Source organism: Emydura macquarii, unplaced genomic scaffold (assembly GCF_026122565.2).
Source record: "Emydura macquarii macquarii isolate MOO-44397 ecotype Brisbane River unplaced genomic scaffold, CSIRO-AGI_Emac_v2 contig_1146, whole genome shotgun sequence".
Lineage (NCBI taxonomy): Eukaryota > Metazoa > Chordata > Testudines > Chelidae > Emydura > Emydura macquarii.
The window spans coordinates 7,368,609-7,384,871 of NW_027131283.1; the positions used below are offsets into that span (position 1 = coordinate 7,368,609).

The 16,263-nt window shown below is 39.9% G+C and overlaps 1 protein-coding gene across 1 annotated transcript in view; it reads left to right on the forward strand.

The window, feature by feature from the left end:
• The window catches only part of FIG4 (FIG4 phosphoinositide 5-phosphatase), a 156,238-nt gene extending 145,476 nt beyond the window's left edge, over nucleotides 1–10,762 (forward strand). The window contains exon 23 of the mRNA XM_067546584.1: nucleotides 10,401–10,762. Coding sequence (XP_067402685.1) covers nucleotides 10,401–10,578 — 178 coding nt within the window. The 3' untranslated portion in view covers nucleotides 10,579–10,762. The remainder of the gene's footprint in view (nucleotides 1–10,400) is intronic.
• The last annotated feature ends 5,501 nt before the right edge of the window (nucleotides 10,763–16,263 follow it).

Genomic DNA, 16,263 nt, shown 5'->3' on the forward strand with positions numbered 1-16,263 from the left:
AGGCTTCTCCAGCACATCAGACTGCAGCACTATGCTCAAACATTTGACCTCTCCTTTCTGCAAGTACTGTACCAGAGATTTCAGGCTCCTTTTTTTTTTTTTTTTTCTCCACCTTTCCTTTCCCACATTTTACTGTCTTACTTTTTGATTGTCTAGCTCAGACTAAAATTCTTGACACTTTCTTTTGGCCTGTCCTCTGCTCCTATGATCTTTAACAAGGTCCTCGTGATGTTGGTAGTGCTCTTTTGCCAGAAGATTCATTTAGTCCTCTATCTTGACTACTTTCTCATCAGTGCAGTCTGCTGGTGAATTTTTCAGAAATTTCTCTTGATTGGTATACCTTATCAACAGTAATAAGGCATATGTCATCAGTGCTCCTAAAACATGGGTATGAACTTAGACTCCAGAGAAGCAAGAACCTCATTCTTTCAAGTGTAGTTAATGGCCCTTCACACTTTCCTGATGCAAGTTCTGTCTAGGTACTCTGTCCCATCTTGAGGGATCCTGTAGCTCACTTAAGTTTCCTTCTCAACTGCCTATGGTCCGAGATGGAGCCGCAACAGTTCCCTTCAATCAATGCGTTCTGACAGAAAAGTTTAATTGGTAATTAAGATAAGTTAGTTAGTTAGTTTAGTTGGTTCGTCAGTCAGATACTACGTCCTTGCCTTATTTACTTACCTCATATATATATATACTTTCTTAAACTCCTTTCACCCATCCTTTAGAGTAGGTTTTAGCTATCCAGTTACCATGCCCGGTTCCCCGGGTTTTAAAAGATGTACCATGTGCAGGGACGCCATGCTGGTGTCCGATGGGCATGCTCAATGTATAAGATGCCTTGGTGAGGGACATCCTATGCAGAAGTGTCCCCACTATAAGAACCTCAAGGCGAGGGCCAGAAAAGAGAGAGAAAACTCAGGTTGAAGTTAATCCTAATGGAAAACTCCATGAGACCTGCCTCAGACCCAGGACGAGAACCTTCACCGTCGCCGTCTGACAGACAGGGCAGGAAGAGGGCTTCAATGCCATAAAAAAGCCCGCCATGACATATCCCATGAAGTGACGCAACTGGGAAGCATAGCCTCACTATGCCAAGGATTACAGCAGATCCTCAACTTCCCATAGGGACAGAGACCTATCCCCACAGCAATCGGCGCACTCGGCCATAAACCCTCCATCACAAGCCACTGAACAGACCGATGATGCATTGGAATCACAAGCATCACCAACACCTCATAATTCAACCTCTTCACCAGATGATACTATAATGCCACCCCCGCCTACTAGTGTGGACAATTTCAGATCATTTCAAGAGCTATTCAAAAGAGTGGCACAAGGCTTGGAGATACCCCTTGAAGAGGTGTCGGAAAAGCATCATAAGCTCTTAAAGATCTTACATACCACTGCACCATCGAAAATAGCTCTACCAATGGATGATGTATTAATGGAGCCGGCAGATGACACGTGGCAAACTTCACCCACCATCACTCCCACGTGCAAAAGATCAGATAAAAAATACTATGTATACTTAAAGGGAGCTGAATTTTTTTTCACCTCCCTCCCTCCCAACTCCCTTGTTGTGGAAGCAGCACAACAAAGGGGCAAGCAAGCCTACCAGAAATCCATACCCCAAGACAAGAATTGAAAGAGGGTTGATCTTTTCGGACAAAAAATCTGCTCCTCTGCCACTCTGCAATTGTGTGGCCACGTACGCCTCATTACTTTCCAACTATGACCATGACACACATTCAAAATTCATGGACTTCATTGATGTCATCCCACAAGAAAGAGAACAATTTCAGTCTCTCGTTACAGAGGGTCAACTTATATCCAGAACAGCCCTGCAGGCCACTCTTGACATGGCAGACACAGCAGCCAGAATCACAGCCACGGCGATTGTGGAGATTGATGTGGAGAGTTTCATGGCTTCATCCAGCAGCCCTACCCAGGGTTCTACAAACCACCATCAGATCTCCCATTTGACAAAGCCAAGTTATTCGGCAAGAAAACGGATGAAGTCCTCCGTACAATGAAGGACTCTTGAGCAATGTTCCAGATCCTCGATATATATGCGCCTGTAACGAGAGGGAGACAGAACAGGTATCAGCCTTATCAAAGAAGATACCCCCAATACCCATACCAACAGAGGCAGTACGACACAAATCAAAGACAAAGACCTCAGAAAAGACAGCAGAATAGCCAGCAACAACAGCAATCAACATCTCAACCACCGCCATCTAAACAACAATTTTGAAAGTTTGGTCGAGGGCCTGAATGACCTCCCTCAAGTTCCAGCAAAAAAATTACCCATCACGATATTCCACCACTGTCTCCATCCATGCCAAACTTTCTGGGCGTCCATAACATCAGACAAATGGGTACTAGAGATCATGCACTCAGGATATTCCATCCCTTTCACCCGCATACCTACAACCCAGTCCCCTTTCCCATCCATCTTCAGGGACCTAACTCACAAGCAACTTCCCCAACAAGAACTAGACCGTCCAGTATCACTTGATGCAATAGAACAGGTATCGCAACACTTTATAAGAAGGGACTTTTATTCCCAGTACTTCATAACGCAGAAGAAAAATGGTGGATGGAGAGACCCATATTAGACCTCAGAAGGCTAAACAAGTTCATGAGGGTGCAAAGGTTCAAAATGGTCACGCCATCAACCATCATACCAGCACTGGAACAAGGAGATGGGTTTTCAGCCCTCGATGTGCAAGACGCCTACTTTCACATGACCATACACCCAGCTCACAGACAATTTCTCAGGTTCGTCTTGGGAGACAGACACTATCAGTACAAAATACTCGCCTTCGGACTTTCGACAGCACCAAGGGTATTATCAAAGATACTAGCTGTGGTGACTGCTTACCTCCGCAGAGAGGGAATAATTATATTTCCATACCTGGACGATTGTCTATTAAAAGCAAGTACTCAAACGGAGGTGTTGACAGCCACCCGGCAGATGACGTCCATATTCCAAGCACTGGGACTCATGATAAACCACCAAAAATCTACATTGGTCCCAGTACAACAGCTAGAATTCATAGGAGCACACCTAGATTCAGTCTCAGCAAAGTCATCACTCCCAGAGAAGAGGTTCGATACCATCAGGAACCTAGTTTTCTCTGTAAGGAACAGTCCAACGCTCACGGCCCACACATCTTCAACTCCTTGGCCATATGCCAACCACGATATACATAGTAAGTCACGTGCGTCTGCACATGTGCTGTCTACAAGCATGGCTAGCTACTGTGTACGAACCTCACAGACACTGCCTACTAAGAGTGTTGACAATGCCAAATCACGTCAAGAACTCACTAATATGGTGGACTAACCCCTCCAATATGATGGCTGGAATCCCATTCCACCAAGAACCACCCTCAACTATACTCATGATGGACGCATCCTTTATCAGATGGGGAGCACATCTATTACACCACACTATACAAGGCAGATAGTCTCAACCGGAAATGTCCCTACACATAAATCTGTTAGAACTCCGGGCGGTACGCAACGCATGCTTACACTTTCTCCCTCTTATAAGGAACAAAACAATAAAAATCATGACGGACAACATTGCATGCATGTACTATATAAATCACCAAGAGGGAGCCAGCTCACACTCACAGAGGCGATGAAGCTATGGATATGGTGTATCCATCATGGCATCAGTATCTCAGCCTCATATCTCCCTGGGTGCCAGAATATAACAGCGGATGCTCTCAGCAGAAGATTCACACAAAAACACAAATGGTAATTAAACGACATAGTCCTGCAGAATATTTTCCGACAGTGGGGCCGTCCAACCACCGATCTATTTGCTACCCCACAATACCAAAAATGTCCACGATTCTGTTCCAGAGGAGGCTTGGGTACCAGATCAGAAGGCGACGCCTTCCTAATCAGTTGAAACAGAGATCTACTTTATGCGTTTCCCCTTATACTGATGATCCTAAAAGTCCTATACAAAATACGCTCAGACAAAGCAACTGTAATCCTCATAGCTCTGGCATGGCCGAGACAAGTATGGTTTCCTTACTTTCTCCACGTGTCAATATGCACGCCTATAGTCTTTCCAATGCGCAGGGACCTACTACATCAGGACAACAGCCAGACTCTGTATCCCCACTTGGACAAACTCCACTTCACAGCATGGTTCCTACATGGTTTCAAGGGGAAGAGTTAGAATGTTCAACACAGGTCAAAAAAGTGTTATTAAACAACAGAAAATTAACAACTTGCAAAACTTACCTCCAAAAATGGACTAGATTCAATGAGTGATGTAAAAACAGGCATATATTACCTGCATCGGCTTCAATCCCAAACGTACTGGTTTACATGCTCGATCTCGAACACTCAGGCCTGTCACTCAGCTTTCAAGGTCCAATTGGCTGCTGTTGATGCCTTCCATCTGAAAATAACAGACACAACGATCTTTACTCACTCGCTGGTCAAACATTTCCTTAGCGGCATACAAAACACATACCCAGAAATTCACAGACCCGTTACCTCATGGACCCTGAACTTAGTATTACGCACTCTAACTGCACATCCTTTTGAACCATTAGTGACCCTGCATCCTCATAAACACAAGACTCTCGCCTCCTCACTGGCCAGGATTCTATCCATTTTTCTCTTCTCTGGTTCCAGTTTGGTTGATCTTTCAATTTTTGGATCTGTCTGTGCTCTGCATAAATTTGTGCTGTGAGTTCACTTCAACCTCTGTTTCAGGGATTTTTCCTTTTTCTGTGTAGTGTGTTCTTCCCTCAGTCTATTAAAAGTCTTTCTTATAGTGACACTGCTTTCCTATGATTACTGTGGTGACAAGCTTCTCCCTGCTTTTAGTCTAGTTTGTAAAATGCTCTTTGCTTGGGCATCTTTCAGTTCTAAAACATGGACCCTGCTTTCTTGTGGCCTTGGCATCAGTATGTGTGATTGTTCTGGGCCTGCAGTCCTGGCAACTGCTGCTGTTCCAACCCATGCTACTGTCATGCAATAACCAAGTTGTAGTAGCATATATCATCCAGCAAATTGGAATATGCAGCTCCTGTCCTCCCCATTCCTTTAAACCTCACTCTGCGTAAAGTGGTCTATTTCTAGGCAAGGAAAACTCCATGGAGGACTTTCAAAAAGTGAACAAGGAGTTACTCACTTTTCCTTCACTAAGAACTCAAGTCTACCAACTTCTGCTAGGACTTTTAATCCTAAATCCTTTGGGTTGGATGCATTTTCTTGGGATTGGAGCAAAGCACTAGAGTACTATTTCTTTTCCTTTTTTGTTGATCCCCATAGTTTAGATGAAAATTAGGCAGCATGGAAGCAATCATGGTTGATTCCTGATGACTCCATTTCCTCTGGTTCTCTGAACAATAATGCATCACGACTTACTCCTTCTTGAAAACTGCCCTTCGGGTTCTACTTCTATTCCATGGCCTAGTCAGCTTCTCAATCCTTGAACATCTAGCCTGATGGTTTGGATGTAGAGACCATATTTAATTGTAGATTTCTCAGAAAAAGTTCCCTTCTTGGTGAAGACAACACTGTGCAAAGGCTGTTGCTGAGTGGGATGAAGACAAAATAATTGCAACAAACAGGACTATTGCTCAGTAACCTTCCCATGTGCATGGTACTCTCCCCCGTTTTCAAGTTATAATCTTGCCAATTTCTATTGCTGTGATGGGACATAAAGCAGCAGAAGTTCCTTCAGATAGACTTATCCAACAGTGAAGTGGTAAATAACATGCTCTCAGTCAAGACTTTATTGCAAAGTACTAAACTTATCAATAGAGTAGCTCTTTGAATAGAATGTTAGTAAAATGAACAAAGGGTTTAGATTAAAAGATTGGGTAAAACAAATACGGCACAAATATTTGAAACATAACATGGGGTTATTAATCAACATTGGCATGTACAAACAATTTTTAAAGTATATTTTTAGCATATTGATGTAGCTAGGTGAAAATATGAGATTTAGTTTGCTCAGTGCTGAAAATGAAACACATTTTGACATCTAAATCACATTATGCCTAACAGAAATGGCTGTTTACTCATTAGGCCTTGAGAAATGTCAGCACTTTAGAAACAAATCAATTAATAGATTGAGGCATCAAATTTGTTCAGTTTGCTTTTTTAGTTAATTATTATTTTATTTAGAGTAGGTATGTATAGGTAGGCAAACATACTAGGGTATGTGACTCTTTCTGGTTTAAGTTAGTAACACTGGGTGAATTAATTTACTGTAGCTAAAGTATTTGCCCTTTTCCTTTATGGTCGTATAGACTCAGATTTTCAAACTAGATTGCCTAAAGATAGATCGACAAATAAGTCAATGGCAGTTGTGGGTGATCTGAAAATTAGGACAGGTCTACCCTACCACTTAAGTCAATCTAATTTACGTTGCTCAGGAGTGTAAAAAAGACACCCCCCCCCCCCCCGAGCAACGCAAGTTACAGCAACCTAAGTGCTGTCCACGCAGGCTCTATGTCAGCGGGAGAGCGCTCTCCCATCTGCATACAGCATCTTCACCAGACACGCTACAGTGGCGCAGCACTTCTAGTGTAGACCTGCCCTTAGGCTGCTTATTTAGGCACCCAAATATGAATTTAAATGTCTAACTTTAGGTACCCATTTCTGAAAATTTGTGCCTTAGTCTTTGATAAGAGTCTAGAACAGTGTTTCTTAACCTGGGGTTTTAGAGGGGTCGCAAGTGCAGAGCTGGTATTGGGGGTGGCAAGAAAGGCAATTGCCTGGAGCCACAGGGGCGCCATGAAACTAAGTTACATGCCTCAGCCCCGTGGGGGTGGGACTCAGGCTTCAGGGGTACAGTAGTTTGGAAAGGTTAAGAACCACTGGTCTAGAAAGACATCACATTGGTAAATGTGAATAAGCTATTTTCAGAAAAACAATATTAAAAAGAATAATTTTATGGCTGAATTTCCACAGAATTATATACTTTAGTATGTTGTTCCTGCTATTTGCTGCAAAGTAAGTGAAAACTGCAGCAGAGAGAAATCCTTTTGTATCAGATCACTTCTGGAGGTTGATGTGAAATTTAAAATATTTCAAAGAAAGGCAGGCATGAGACATTATTTTGCCTTTTTCCCTATGCCTCTGCAAGAGTTAAAAGATTTCAGCTGAGCCTGGGATCTTAAATTTCTGTTGTTCACAGGACATAATTGCTGTCAACTATCTCTTATCACTGCTTCAAAATTCACTTTTTTCTGTATCTGAAAATGTGAGTTTAAAATATATCAGACTTGCACCAAAATATTTTATTATAATATTTATTTCATAAAACTTCTCTCCTTGTCACTAATATTACAACATTCTGTATTACATACATATGAGTTATGTGCAGTTTTAGGCACATTCTAGAACACTGTACTGCTATGTAATCTGTTCTATGATTCTAGCTTCTGTCTTCTTGGATTTATTGGGACAAAGTTTTCAATACTTAAAAGTGGTTGGTGACTCTCACATTTATGAAATAACAAATTTGCACTGAACAGAAGTAGGACATAAGACAAGTTCATGAATACAATCTTCTTTTTTTGGAAAACTGATAAAATATAATTTCTATTGAGTAAGAAGGAAACATAACTTCATAATTAGGGTCTTTAACATTCCAGATTTAGAATCTGGCAGTTATGTACCTTATTAATTCAAATGTATTATCATGTTTTAAAAAAAAACACTTAAAAAACTTTCCAGTATTCAACATGAACAGTAAGCAAATACTAACTCCAGTGATATGCTGTTTGTGTTTTCAAGAATAACTACCCATGGTTTTCAGCAAATCGTAATGGATTTAAACTAAAAAGAAAGCAGTATATCTTCTTTCAAATTTGAAATGCTATATCCTTACAACTGTTGCAGTTGATGTGTTATGGTTTGATTGCTACCTCAGCTGCAGTGATTACAAGTAAATACAACTCAATTACAATATAAGAATTTAGGGCAGATTTCTGGTTACCTAGGCAAACTTAAGATCAGGCAATTTAAGTTTTACTCATGTAAGCTCTTCCGATAATAGACAATTTCTCTGAATTTACATATCCCTGATATTTTTAGCATGATCTTTACAGGAGTTAGTCTTTCTCCTATTTAAAAACTGATAGTGGCAATAAGATTTTACCATTGTATTTTTTTCATAAAGATTTATTCCTTCATTTTCCCTGAAAATTTGAAATGCAATCACAGTATATGAAAGATAAATCCCAACAGAAACAGTGCCAAGTTCACTGGAATTATCAGAACAGCTTTGCATTTTAGGGTTCCTAACAAAGAGGTGGTTACAAGGGATGGGGCTTTGGTTATTAAACAATAAAGCATAGGCAATTATAGTTTTATATTAAAACAGTACAACTGCAGTAGTCATCTTAGGCAATAAAGAAAGATAGACCCTTCCCTGTATTTAAATGCAGTGTACTGTTGCTAAGATACTAACAAAGCACTAAACAAAGAAATAGCAGTGTCCTATAAAAAAAGCGCATGCAGTAGATGAAAACTGTTTATAGCATAGGAAATTTTAAATGTACCCTAATGTGAGGCCATACTAAACAAAGGTGACTGGAGAGAGCTGAATGATCAATGAGGAGACAGTCATAGTAACACCAACTGAAATTTACAATGTGTGTGAAAGTGTATCATTAAATCCAAGTAACTGCTTTCCTTCCAAATTTTATGTAAAATTTGCTTGAAAATTGTGTCTGTGCCATACCACTACTAAAATCTGGTATAATTTAAAGGGGCAGATTGGATTGTTGCTAAAGAATAGCGAGTTGTAGGTGGAATGACCTTGTTACCAGGCTCAGCTATAGAGAAGACTTGGGTTTGTGGCTGGTGGCTGTTTCTCATAAAATCAATCTGGATCGGGATGTGCTCTCATGACCCAATTTCTCTTTCCCTATCTCAAACCACTGAATGATAGAAAATAAGAATTTCATGGTTCTATTTTTCTCTCATCCTTTTTTTTTTTTTTTTTTTTTTTTTTTAAGACCTGAGGGTTGACTTGTGGTGGTTTGACTTTTCTCTCAGAAGCAGAAACCTGGATGGGAGCAGCCTCTCGCAGCGTAGTTCACCCACTTGAGCCAAACACTAAGACTCCTCAAAGCTAGCCTTTATGTGGTTCCTATTCTAGTTATGACCCATTTATTGCAAAATTATTTGGAACCAAGAATTATATTAAAGGTCTGGCTTCATAAATGACTCCTTATCAAAGCAGTGCAGTCTGCCTAGAATTCTGTTACATGTGTGCAACCTCTATGGCCTGTAATGCAGAGCTCAATATCCTCTAAGTCATCTTATACTGAGATGTATCATGGCTTTTACTAATAATTGCTGGATGAGTATGGTTTGCCCTCTCCTGGGGCCTGGTTTGGGATGAAATCAAATTTGTGGTAATTTAACAAGAAACTCTGATTGCAATAGTTAACCAGTAATATCTACCATCCAGTACCATCCAGCATATGTGCATTCAGCCCCAGTAGAGATGTAGCACAATATAGATGTATATTTTTGCCATCGTGTGAGATCTCTGTACTAAAAATGCTGCGCACCTATAGAAGAATTAGGAAGCCTGTTAAGCTTTTCCTTATGTGCATGTAATGCCATGGTCAGCACCCAAACACCCCCATGGCTATGGGTGCCTTTGCAGTGCCATGCCCAGCTGCCCTGTTTTCCTTTTCTTCAGGACTCCTTAAACTCCACAGTCTTGCTTGTCCACTCACAGCCCTTCTTGGGGTTTGTTTTCTTTATTAACACAAAGTTCCAAAAAGAAAACACACAAAGATCTTCCACTCAGCCTTAAGCTGGGCACAGACCCTTCTCGCTGAGCTTCTGCCCTTCTTGCCGCCTGAGCAGTCAACTCCCTTCTTCAGTAATGACTATAGGAGATCCACTCTCTGCAGCTTCACTTTGCAATTCCCCTTCTAACACAGCTTCCAGTGAATCAAGTTACATTCACACAAGACAGTTATTTTATAAGTTGTGGTTGTACTGTACCTTTTCATGGTAGCACGTTAACTGCTGATTACTCTCTCACCTTTTGAAAGCATGCAGTTTGACTTGCTTCTCTTTACTGATCAACTGTGGGATTTTGTTTTAATACTAGAATTTTTGATATTTAAATGTTGCTGCTGAAAATGAACATACAGTATATTATCTGTGAATAATAGCTCTTTTCATGGTAACTTAGGTTGGTTGTTAGTGCTGCTGCAATTTTAGGTACAATATGAAAATGATTTACAGTGCATTCTCTTTCAGAGTTGGTTCACTTAATATGTGTTGTAAACAAAATTAGTTAAGGTGCTTCACTGCAATTGATTGATGTGTAACGTTGCTGATTTTAGACCTAATGTGAGAACTGTTTTGTTTGATTTTTACAGAATACACATCTCCTCTTTTTCCCAAGACAACATTTATGAAGTCCAGCCTCCTAAAGTAGATAAGAAATCAATTGATATTTTTCATGCTCACATCCAGGCTGGCAGAGGCATCATGCAGCCACTGGGAAAAGAAGACATCCTCATATACAGAGAGTACATTAGAAACCGATATATGTAAAACCAGACTGGATTCAGCTGCTTAGCATTGCTGGAGGGATGGTACAAATCAATTTAGAACGGAAGTCCAAGGTCAGCTCTTTTGTGGTGGTAAAACAATTGCAATTATTTATGACCTGTATCTTTTTAGATGATGACATTGTTGGAGCTATTGTTTGCTTCGCAAAAATAAAAATGTGACTGAACATGTATTCTCTTTGGTTGGAAAAATAACAGCAAATCTAAAATCAGAGAAATTACAGCTACAATTAAATATATAGTAATTTTAGACCAGAAAGAAAACATTGAGTATTTAAACAGTTAGCATTAATTGTGTTACATACAGGAGTATTTTCAAGAAAAAAACTTCACTTCCACATTTAGCCCACGACAGAGAAAAGCACTGTTTTCAATCAAATGTTCTGTCCTTTTTCATTTGTTGAGATTGTTAGCAAAATATATGTTTGTAGCAATATATGTTTGTAGCAAAGCATTGGTGAGGCCGCATTTAGAATATTGTGTCCAGTTTTGGGCCCCCCACTACAAAAAGGATGTGGACAAGTTGGAGAGAGTGCAGCGGAGGGCAACAAAAATGATTAGGGGGCTGGAGCACAGGACTTATGAGGAGAGGCTGAGGGAACTGGGCTTGTTTAGTCTGCAAAAGAGAAGAGTGAGGGGGGATTTGATAGCGGCCTTTAACTACCTGAAAGGGGGTTCCAGGGAGGATGGGGCTAGGCTGTTCTCGGTGGTGGCAGATGACAGAACAAGGAGCAATGGTCTCAAGTTGCAGGGCGGGAGGTCTAGGTTGGACATTAGGAAAAAGTTTTTTACTAGGAAGGTGGTGAAGCACTGGAATAGGTTACCTAGGGAGGTGGTGGAATCTCCATCCTTAGAGGTTTTTAAGCTGAGGCTTGACAAAGCCCTGGTTGGGATGATATAGCTGAGGTTAGTCCTGCTTTGAGCAGGGGGTTGGACTAGATGACCTCCTGAGGTCCCTTCCAACTCTAATATTCTATGATTCTATGATTCTATGAAAAAGGTGTCAATTTGGCCCACATATGGCACTCAAAAGTTGCAGCTAGACTAGCAAACTTCATAGCTACAATCCATCTCCAATGTAGTTCTATTGGACATAGCAACAGTGGAAGCTGTAGTGTAGATGGGATGAAGGTGGTCTAATGACCTAATCAATGTGGGTTTCTATCAGGTTCCTTTGAAGGATAGTGACAGTGTAATTATTGTGATTCAGTTAATTTTGAGAAATGAATGCGCACTCTACTTATAGAGACCAGTTTCAGACAATTAAATGCCAGCTTCAGTCAAGTCTCGAATAGATGGACTCTGACTGATGTACTGAGAGATCTCTTGGTCAACTGCATGTATCACTAATTTGCCTATCTCAGTTAAAAGGACTGGTAAAAAGTCAGTGAATTAATAACTTTGAGACACTGAATACTGATGATTCTTCTTATCCCAGGCAAGCCATGGCCACAACCGCAATAACTAGCTGCTGCCAGCAGACTGCAACTCCACATATGTGGCTGCATATTGCAAAGCGTATTCTAATGTTTACAGAGTAAGGAGCTGCTCTCGTAAGTCAGTTAAAATTGATTTAATAAAGTAATTATGTATGTCTGTGCTCAATAACCATAAAGGAGAGTGTGCATTGTTGCTCAAGAGCCAGGAAGTAGTGTGCTTATTCAACCAATGGGTTATGGGAGGGGAAATGACTGGGGTATAACAGTGCACTCTCGTCTACATTATGTAAATTATATAAAAATTGAGGTCCCAATAGCTTAGGGAAGAGCAGGAGTCAGGAACATATGCAGGCAAAACTCTTGTATCTGGTGCTTTAGCAAATGAGTTTGAGGGTGGGAGTGATAAGGATTTCCCATAAAGCACTACTGCTACCAAATGCAATTTGTTTTGACTGTCTCCTGTTAACAGGCTCCTACCTTGACACTCAATAGACATGTGCCACAGTCACCACAAGTAGCCCCATATAGAGCCAACAAACTGCCATTTACAAGCACTTGAAAATGCCAACAAAATAATTATTTTACCAATAGGGACCTTCATTTATTCTTGAGAGCATGACGAGAGTAAAATTTCCCCTCTGATAATGCTTAGATTGCAGCTATCAGTCTGAAATATCTCTAGAAAATACATCTGCTAAGAGTGCTTTGCACTCTTTTGTCCAACATAAGCCATATTTTACAAGTAAACAAATATCCACTGCTGCAAACAACTAGGATGAAATCCTGGCCTCACTGAAGACAATACAGTAGCACCTCAGAGTTATGAACACCTCACGAATGGAGGTTGTTCATAACTCTGAACAAAATGTTATGGTTGTTCTTTCAAAAGTTTACAACTGAACATTGATTTAATATAGCTATGAAACTTTACTATGCAGAAGAAAAGTGCTGCTTTTTAAACATCTTCATTTAAATTAAACAAGCACAGAAACAGTTTTCTTACCTTGTCACATCTTTTTTTAAACTTTCCCTGTATTATTTTTAGTAGTTTACATTTAACACAGTACTGTACTGTTTTTGCCTTTTTTTCCTCTGCTTCTGCCTGATTGTGTAGTTCCGGTTCCAAATGAGGTATATGGTTGACCCGTCAGTTTGTAACTCTGGTGTTCATAACACTGAGGTTCTACTGTACAAGCTTTGTTGTTGACTTCAGTGGTGCGAGGATTTCTGTTCTAGTGTTTTGCATTACAAAGTGCAAGAGTAAATAGATTTCAAAGAATACACATACATTATCTAGGGTTATGTCTCTCTATTCTGTCACATGTATTCAGCTTTTAATTGATTAAGATCACATTTCTGTTTTAATGAGCGTACCATCTATTAATGCAGTGAAAATAGATGATTACGGCTCCAATGTACGTTTTTCTGCACAGGAAATTTGCTGTTTCATAATGGGTTAATTTTATTAAATAGACAAAAAATTTTGTTTAATAAGGTACTGTAACAGGTTGGTTTGCCCCTGGAGGCTGGGGCTAGCCAACCCTAATTACAGAATGAGGCACACCCAGGTTGGATCAGGTGGTTCCTTATAAAAAGGAGAGGGTGGCTCTAGTGAAGGGGGAAGCTCAGAAAGTTGTGGCAGAGTCTGCAGAGAATGTGGAAAGGCTCCTGCAGGGAAGATTAGGGGAATTGCCCCAGGCAGGGAGGCCTGAGAGAGACCCTGACCAAGCAGGGGGGAGGCTTCAAAGGATGGATGGAAGGACTGACAGGAGGAAGAGAGAACTTGAGTTGTGTGGACTTATGAATGGACTTTGGGGGTTTTTGAGGTTTAATTACAGTTTATTTTATATTAACAAACTCAGTCCCCAAGAAGAGGCATTTATTTTTACCATGGAAAAGCCTGTAGTGAAGTTTATTTGAACAGTCCATGAGGGGAAACTAAGGCAGGCTGCCTGTAGCATGACCATAGGCCACAAGGGGGCACTTGAAAGAAACCAGCTGGTGACAGGTACAATAAATCTTTATTTATTTAATTGCTGTTAAAAGTTGCAATTTGAATGTTCCCCACCTATAATATATGCCATTTAGCTGCAAATTAGACAGTAGAGCTAAACAAACTGTTCCACTTCCTTCTTCAGCAGCAGATATCTTTGCAACATGTATAATAATGTTAGAAGTTTGAAAAAAGAAAAGAGCACACTTCAGTTTTGTACTGGATAGTTAAAGTTTTTTTGCAGGAAGAGGGTTGCAGGTTTTCTTTGTTTGTTTGTTTGTTTGTTTTATAACATTATAAAGAAGAGCATCTTCCCCAGTCTCTTATTTGTACATTGGGAATCCCCTTGTTCATGTCCCATTACATGTGTGGTGGCATGGTAATTTTGCAATGATATTTTGTCTTCTTACGTCTTTTACTGTGTTTATACTCTTTATATTTCTCTCGATTTTTAAAAGAATATAAAAGACAAGCAAGTACTTACTAACTATGCTAGTCTGAGTATGTAAATCATACTCATCACCACATGCTGTCCATATAAAGAGGTCCATGGACCTCCATTGTCAAATAATAATCTATCTGCATACTACCTATCTACTGCAGACTATTTGGATAGTTCAGATAGCTAATGCAAGCTAGCTACAATGTATGTAAAAGAAATTTCCAGCTGAGTAGTGACTTAGACAAGAACAAACTTCCCTTTAACTCTGTCAAGAATGCTGCTGCCTGGCCAGCATAAGGGATCTGTTCAATTGAACAAGGGGGTATACTTGTTGCACACATAGTAAGTCTAACAATTGGATGGAGGGCGCTGCTAAGTAGCTAAATCTGTAAGCATTTCTAAAGCACCTGTTACTGTAGTACCTCAGATTAGGTTCAGATCCTCAGATGTGCCAGAACTTTGCCGTATAAGAAATTTATTAATATTGTTATATACAATTTTTTTTTTTTGCAGAAGAAATAGGTGAAGTGTAGAGATGAGTGGGTGTGCTCTTTACCAGTTGTCCTTCTCTATGGATTAAAATGGTGTTTCTTTCACTTAACTGTTGATGATCCTCTTGTAGTATTTATCTTTATGGACAGATAAAAGTGTAAAGTTGTTTTACCTGGGAAAAGTGTTTATCCTTCCTCCAAAAGACATTACATCACTTCTCATCTGTTTGGAGAATGCCTTGAGATACCATACCAAATTGTGCAGCCTGGATAGATGAGTTCATATTCTTTCCTGTATCAAGAACTGTTCTCAATGTGAGGATGACAAGACACAGCCATCAGAGACATGGTTATAACTCCATTCTTGGACTAATCTACACTGGCCCCCGCTTCAGTGTTTAAGGGCTGCTCTGGCCGGGTCCCCTTCCACCAGGACTTGCCGCATACTCCATGTGGTACAAAGAGTCTGGCATAGGAGCTGGCTGTGCTAGCTCTATACCTGCTGGATACTGCCCATCTGAGGACTTGTGGAGTCTTTCCCATTCACTCTGTGCTACAGTAGTTGACTTGGACCAAAGAGTTTGGCTCATCATATTTGCTGCATTTTTCTCCTCTAATTTTGTTGGGTTTTCTCCATAGAAACATTTAATATTACCCATATTTTCTTCAGAGAGAGAAACTTGGAAGCTGAACCTGTTCTTCCAAAGGATTTAGTAGACTGTGGAGTGTGACCTTTAATTAACTTGAGACCAACATAAGAACTTTGTATAAATATCTATTTTATCCTATCTGCCTGCAATACTGTTATTGGAAGAAATTAATAGAGTTTAAAATTCCATTCTAAATTATAGTCTGCAAAGAGCTTTGGGATCTGTCTGCATGAAAGGCACTGGGAAAATGTGTAGGTGTTCTAAATTACAATACTTCATTACAGTATTCAAACCTCACATTACATACCACCACTAATTTCTTGATTTATTAGAATCTGAAATCTCAACCTACCTAATGCCAAATGTATTAATCCAAATAAAAATCATTCTTCCCTTTTACTTCATTTCAGTTGTTAATATATCTATTATTTCCCTGGATAGAATGGAAAAGTATACCTGCTAAATATGTCTCAAATTATTTTATTGTTCCTTTAAAGATAATGGAGATATTTCTGAGAACCCTGAGAGAACCTGAAAATGCTAATGATGTTCATGCAGAGAACCAGAATACAGGCCAGGTTAACTATTCACAGAGATATTAGTTATTCTGTCTCTTCTTAGATATTTTAGGGACATTACAAAAACACTGCTTG